The sequence below is a fragment of the Crocuta crocuta genome, unplaced genomic scaffold, assembly GCF_008692635.1.
Source record: "Crocuta crocuta isolate KB4526 unplaced genomic scaffold, BGI_CrCroc_1.0 scaffold64, whole genome shotgun sequence".
Taxonomy (NCBI): Eukaryota; Metazoa; Chordata; class Mammalia; order Carnivora; family Hyaenidae; genus Crocuta; species Crocuta crocuta.
Window position 1 is genome coordinate 8,782,973 of NW_027530640.1, and position 7,200 is coordinate 8,790,172.

Genomic DNA, 7,200 nt, shown 5'->3' on the forward strand with positions numbered 1-7,200 from the left:
ACAGAAGCTGAGAGAAGTGGGGCGAAGGAGAGGAGTGGGAACAAGCAGCCACTGGGGCTTGCTGCAGTTTGGAATGCATTGCCTTTGGGTGGTGTCTGTTTCTTTGAGGCCTTTGCCCTCCAAGCAGGGAAATGGAGGGGAGTAGAGGAAAGGCGTGGGTAAGCTTTGTCTCAAGTTCCCTACTGTGGGTATCACTCCTCGAAAGTATTTGAGGTCAGGCAACCTCAAAAGTGCCTGTGGATTCTTCTAGGAGATTTTATCTGAGCCAAATCAATGCAACTCTCTTGTGAAAAATCCATTTCCCTAGAAAATGAAGTTGAGTTCTCACCAACAAGTAGCGTTTGGCAAGCCCTGATTAAGAAAGCCAGTGTTTGGAGAAGTTTCGACAACAGCCGGTCATTTAGGAAAGTAAACACTGGGGGCCTCATGCCATTTTAGGGCTGTGCCACTTGGTTCTGTCCCCATCAGACGTAGAGCCTGAAGCTGCAAGTTTGTGTTAAGTGCTTGCTGTTACAACCCTGTGGACCACACAGGCCCCCTGTGCAGGGGCTGAAAAGCAAGAATTGAAGGGGACTCCATCTGAACACAGTTTCCTTTCCCTGTTCTGTGTATAGAAGACACTGAATAACTCAGGACTGGATTTAGCAAAACAAAAGACAAACCACCTGCCAGTCGCCTGGGTGTCTTGACCGACCTTCACAAAGTCAGCTGGGCCCCAGTGCAGCAGCTGACCACGTTTCCCGTGTGGTCCGTCACTGGTAAAACTTTTCAGGGGTCTTTCTTTTTGTCGATGGCTGTGTTTCTTGAAATGCTGTACATAAATCGAATCGTAGTTTAAACTCATCTGAGCCTTATCTATTTAACCTAAAACGCCGCTGGCCTTGTTTCTCAGACTTTGACGGGCACACAAATGACCTGGTGATCTGTTAAAATACAGAATCTGACAGGGGGGCGCGGAAGGGGTGTCTAAGATTCGGCGTGTGTTCCACACATGAAGGCCTTGACAACCCAAATCCGAATTCCCCACATGGTACTGCAGTAACTCCTCAATTTTAGCAGACAGGGCCGTTTCTTGCTTTTGTCAGGGAGATGGAGAATTGCTGTGTGTCAAGTACTGTTCTGAATGCTGTGTGTTGTACAAAGAATGGAAACTTTCCCTAAAATGTGATTCATGCACTCTTTTAAGTTGGATATCTCATGCCAAAGCCCATCCTTCTTTCTCCCCAGCAAGGCTTAGGGTGCTGAAGAGCAAATTTGCTACATGGTGGCAGGACTTTTAGGCCGAGTGCACTCTGGAAATGATCTTGGCCATGTCATCCATCCCTGCCGATGCACAGACATCACCAGGAGCTCTGGGGAGGATGGCCAGAAGGAGGCATGAAGTGGACCAGGCTACAAACTCCACATCTCCTACCCACAGACCCCAAAGCCATTTCTCTCGGTTTCCTTTGTGGGGAACTTGCTGGAACCACTAATGCACCGTGATGTTTAAGGCCTGTTGTCAAGCACAACAGGGTTATTTTCAAAAACTGAACTGTTTTCAGTGATCTTACAGGAGCCACAGAATGTGAAAGTAGTCATTTATATAAAGTGCCTGAAAAAGCCTCGTAATTATTGTTCCAAACAAGCCGCTCTTTCTCTTCGGTTCGTCTGACATGGAAAGAAAAAGAAAATGCTTTCCAAGTGAGCGGTCTTTTAGTGAGCTGTGCTCGCCCTGGCTGGATTCAGGTCAGCAAGGATGGAGGACCCCTGCTTTCTCCTCCAGCTGCGTCTCGTCCTGTGAAGCAAAAACACCCCTCCAAGCAGCTATCTCTGGTGGGAGAGCATGTTTACATTCATGGGGCTCCGTGTTTTACGGTTTCAGGGGGGGGGGTGGTGGGCAAGAAGGTGATTTTTTTTTCTTACATCTAAACAGCCAGTGAAATATTACTATAATCTCTTACTGAGCTCATGGAAAAACTCAAGTCATCGAATGTTAGTTTTACAGATGAGGGAAGTTTTACAGCAAGATTACCTGACTTGCTCCAATGCCTGTAAATCTTGCTACAGGGAGAGTTGGGCTGGGAAGGCAGGGCTCCCCAGCTCTTACACACAAGATGCATCTTCCCTAAAACTGTGATGCAGCCAATGCTCCAGCCCCAGGGGAAATCTCAAGCCTGAGCTTGGATCTCTTTGAGTGCTTCCTAATGTCCTGTGCCAAGTGGTCATGTTGAAGCAGGGAAGTGTTCTGCCTGAAATTAATTAAAAGATCATTTTCACATGATCGCTTCTATAGTTGCTATTCAGTGACCTCTATTATATAAAACAATTACTGGGGAGGAGTAAGCAACTCATATTCATTGACCACTTGACCTGAGTCATATTATAATCTACCCTAAATCCTATGGAGTAGTTTTTATTATCATCTCTATGAGGTAAGTATCAGCTGAAGGTCAGAGGAGTTGAATAGCTTGCTCAAGGCCACACAGCTTATAAGAAGGAGGACTGGGATTTGAATTCAGGCCATCTGCCTCCAGAGCTTGTACTTGACAGCTTTGTTATACAGGTGCCATTACTTAGGCAGGGCTGGCTATCTACCTGGTGGATCCTGGCATGGGGACCTCAGCCATAAACCTGAACCATCAAGCGAAATTGCCAAAGGCTACTTCCTCCCTTTCCTTCCCAGAAACTTTCTATCATTTCTTACTCTACCCTTCTTGTCAAAACCACCACAGATTTCCAAAGGAATTTATTTTACAGCAGCTCTGACTCAGATGCCCATCCATGGAGGCTTCTGTGTGCTCAGACCTCAGCCTAACCAGTGCAGCCTTCCCAGCAGGTGATCTCAGCAGCCATCCATCCTGACTCACTGAGTGGGGTCATTGCCAAAGATACCTCTCTCTTTGCCTGACCACTGGCTGAGCGGAAAGTCAGCAGATAGGATTCTTTGAAGAGGAAATCATCAAAATAGTTCTTCCTATGCTCCTCTCTGGATTTTCTCCCCGAGGCTCCAGAGAAAAAGGATATGATAATAGTCACCATGATGAGGAAAAGAAGTCGTAGATAAAGTGGAGCTAAATCTCAGGAGCCCAAACCCACCACCTGGGGCAGCTGAAGAGACATTCTCCTCTCAGAAACTTGTTTTCAGGAAAGTGCATTTATTCCAGACTGAAGTGTGTGTCTGATGGTGCTCGCCAGTGAGCAGAATGAGCCCCATCTGGACAGAGATAGGCAAAGGGAACATTTCCCCCAAAGTGGCAGAGGTCCCCAGCGCTGAGCCTGGCCCCCACAGCTAGCCAGCAGAGCAAATGTTCCCCCCCCTCCCCTCTGGGGACATGGGGAGGGGAGGAGACAAGGAGGGCATCAGGGAAGGTCAAGGTCAGGATCACTCTAGATCACCTCCTGGTATTCAATGCAGAAGATACAAATGGGGTTTCCAGGAAACTACAGCCTTCTGGTCTTTGGCTTCCTGAGTGCCAGCCAAAGGCTAGAACCCACTCACTGATAGGGCCCAGCTGGCACTCTCTGCCCCAGCTGGCAGTGACGGTGGCTCTCTGAAGTCCTCCTCTCCACTGGCCTCCCTTCCGGGTTTCTTCTCTGCCTGCCTCTCGGCCTGTCAGGTGGAGCCTCCCCTAGGCTCGGACCTGCTTCTGTGCCTCCCTTCCCCTTGCTTCTCCTCCTCTTTTCCAACACAGGAACTGCAGAGAGCTCACCTAGACCCTGGCTTTGGCCGCCACCTGCTAGTGTGGCGACTCAGATCTGCGTCTCCAGTCCTCACACCTCCCCGGGCCCCCAGCCCTCAGGGCAGGTCCCACATGAACCTCTCTACCTGGAAATGCAGGTGGCTCAGAAGGCGTGATGTGGACACACCCGGAGCCATGCTTCACTCCCCACTGGCACCCCATTGTGCCCTTCCCAGTGTGGGCCTCATGTATCCAGTCATCCCAGCCACAAGCCTTGGCTAACTGACTCCCCCCACCTTTACCCTCCCTGCCCACGGGGTTCCCAAGTCTAGTGAAGGCTACCCTGAAATCTCCCTGCAACCTGTCCTCCCCTCTCGACTCCCTCTGTTCCAAGTCAGGTCCCCAATAGCTCTTACTGCCCCTTCCCCAGCCCCTCAGCTGCTCTGCTCCCCACCTCTCCTTGTGCCCCCCACTCTGATTTCCCCCCCTTCTCTTTTCTTCCTTTCCATCGGCATTCTAACATGTACAAGCCTCTCTTGATTTCTGTCTTCGCCTGACCTCCGCCCTGACTCTCCCCTTCCCTACCCAGACAGGATTCTTGAATCGTCTATACTCCATTCTCGGATCTCCACACCTCCAGCCCTCTGTCAAACCACCGCTGTCTGGCTTCAGCCCTCCTGCCGCCCCCAGCCAGGTCCCCAGGGGCTCTCTGTGTGTAACCGGACAGGCTGAGCCTGTCCTGTGTGCAGCAGCGCTGCTAACAGCCCCTCCTTGCGGGGCCCTCTCCCCGGGGTAGCTCCACACTCCCCATCTCCTGCCCATCAGCCGCATCACCTGCCTCGTGGCTGCTCTGTGCCCTGCCTCCTCCCCATCATTGCCGCCACCCACCTGCTGCTCTGCCTGCCTCCCCCAGAGTTCATGGACTCCCGCCGCTTCAGCTTCATGCAGGCCCAAGGTGACGCCCACATGGGAATCTCCACACCCCCGGCCCCGTGGAGAGCCACACCCCACATGCAGCTGTCCGTGGGACGCTCCACCTGGACGAATCACGAGCACATCAACCTCAGTGGGTCCAAACCACTTAACCTCTCCTGGCAAACCTGCAACCCCGTCCACGTCCCTGTTCTAACTACGGTATCACCATCCGCCTGGATGCCCTTGCCAAGAGCACCTTAGTCATTTACCTCCTCCTTTTCCCGTTCTTACAGGCGGCCTCCAAGTCCTGCTGAGTCCGTTCCCTCCTACACACCCCTGGAGTTTGTCTGCCTCTCTGAATGCCCACCTCTACCGCTATAGGTCCAGCTCCTACATGGTCCCCCTCCTCGTCACCTGACCTTCCCGCCTCCAGGCTCACCCTGTTTTGCCTGAGCCTCTCTAGCCTGTTCCTGACACTGATCACGTCACTTGCCTGTTTTCCATCACCTGCGTGACTCTTAGCTGGGGCCTGGGTCCTGTGCCGTGCCATCCTGCTTTCCCTATCCTTGACCTCCTTGTACTGAATGCACGCCCCATTTGCCTGGCTAACTCCTTTTCACCCTCGGGTGTCACTTCCATAGAGCCAGGTGTCCCCTCCCGGCTCCCCAGGCCCCAGCTGCCACTCTCCATGGCACAGTACTGGCTCAGATATCTCCCAACTGTGAGCTTTTCCAGAAAGAGCCTCCCTCTCCTTTGCTAGGCTGTCTCTGTCTCCCCAGGGCTAGCAGTGCCGTAACTGGTGGGTGATTAATAGGTGTTTGGATGGATACTTCGCTCCCTCCCATGTAACGATTTGCTCAGACTCTCTGAGCTGCTCCAGGCCCGGAATCTTGCCTCTTCTTCCATCTCATCACAGCATCCACCTGGCGCATGGTGCTGCAGAGGGGTTTACTTAAAGAGAATGCGTGTGTCCCAAGGCGAGGGACCCCACCCTCTCCAGGGACTCCAAGGGTAGCTTATCGTCTGATGAAACCATGAAACCTGCCCCACGTATTTTTATAGCTTCTGTGGACCATAAGGTAGACTCCTTATCTGTCTCTCCGTTAGCAAGCCCCGGGGGCTGAGGGCTGTTCCTGAAATGCAGAGGCCGCGTGTGAGCGGAGTGCTGTGGGCATCAGCGGTGCCCCTCACCTCTCTCCCCACAGAGTTTTGCAGCCCCAGGCCAGGGAGGGGTCTCTGAGCTGGGCCCGCTGCAGGCCTGGAGGACCGAGAGGTGTGAGTGAGGAACCGGGCTCCCACCCCGTCCCCGCTGCCAGCCCCCCCCACATCCCGTGCCGAGGACCCGTGGNGACGTCCGCGTCCTCTCGCTCCATGGCGCTCCTCGCGCGGCTGCTGCCCCTCGCCCTGGCGCTGGCCCTGGGCCCCGCCGCCACCCTGGCGGGCCCCGCCAAGTCGCCCTACCAGCTGGTGCTGCAGCACAGCCGGCTCCGGGGCCGCCAGCACGGGTAAGCCGGCCGCCGCGCCGGGGGTGGCCGCGGGACGGGCTGGGGGCGCAGGGGACAAAGCGCCAACACGCAGAGCAGGCAGCACGGGGCGCCCGGAGGGACCGGCCCTGCACGGGGGTGAGGGAAGGAGGTAGAGGACCTGGGCGGCAAGCCCGTGGCACAGGCTTTGTAGAGGAAGGGGTGGGCGAGCTGAGCGGCAACACCGGCCCTCGGGCCAAGAGCGCTGGCCGACCAAGGCTTTCAGCTTCCTCCCTCAGCGGTGGGAAGGGGGAGTGGGCAGCCCTGCCCAGTGCCGCCGTGGAAAGGTGGCCGGGGCACAGAGTCCAGTCCGGCCAGGACCTTGGCCAGAGAGTCCTTCCAGATGTGGCACTGGGGCCGCACCAGGGGGCACCGTCCGAAGCCCAGGGGCTCCAGGTCGCCTGGCAGGGGCTCTGCAGGCGCCACCTGGCTCCGCTCGGTGCTCCCCAGGCCCGGCACGGCTGTGCAGCACCTCCTCCCCTGCCAGATGAGGAGCAGAACTCTGTGGACCTCGCGGACACTGTGCAAACTGGGAAACTGAGTCCAGAGAGGGCACATCACCTTCCTACAGTCCTGCCCTGGAGCCAGGATTGGAAATCTGCCCTAAAACTTAACTAGCTGGGGTGATGCATGTGGGATTATAAATTATCACCGCGGAGATCCCTTTGAGATCCTGACACTGATATGCTGGCTTAAGGAGGCAAACCCAGGCAGAGCATCTGAACTGGTAAAGACACCAGCCCAGACCCAGGCAGGGATGGGCAATATTTGTACACGCCAGACCAGGCCAGCCCGCTTCATGCTTTCGGGGACTCTGCCGCAGTTTCCAGCCTGCCGGGTTGCACCAACTCTTTCTTCACAGCTCGGTAAAACTATAGGTGGATAGAGTCCTGCCACTGGGCCTTGGCAGCTCAGATGACACTGGGTGTGGCATTCGAACCCAGGTAGGGCCCAGACTGCCACGTGACTTGGCAGATCTGTACTTGGGCCAGAACTCACTGTTGGGTGACTACAGGTGACTTCCAAGGCCTTACCATGCCTTGGCTCCCCACCCCCAGGAGTGCTGGGGGGGGGGGGGGGGGGGGGGGGGCCCCCCCCAG

General features: G+C 55.1%; 1 protein-coding gene across 1 annotated transcript in view; it reads left to right on the forward strand.

The window, feature by feature from the left end:
* The first annotated feature begins 5,937 nt into the window (after positions 1-5,937).
* TGFBI (transforming growth factor beta induced) overlaps positions 5,938-7,200 on the forward strand; it is a 33,898-nt gene continuing 32,635 nt past the window's right edge. The window contains exon 1 of the mRNA XM_077768675.1: positions 5,938-6,082. Within this exon, the coding sequence (XP_077624801.1) occupies positions 5,949-6,082 (134 nt within the window). The 5' untranslated portion in view covers positions 5,938-5,948. The remainder of the gene's footprint in view (positions 6,083-7,200) is intronic.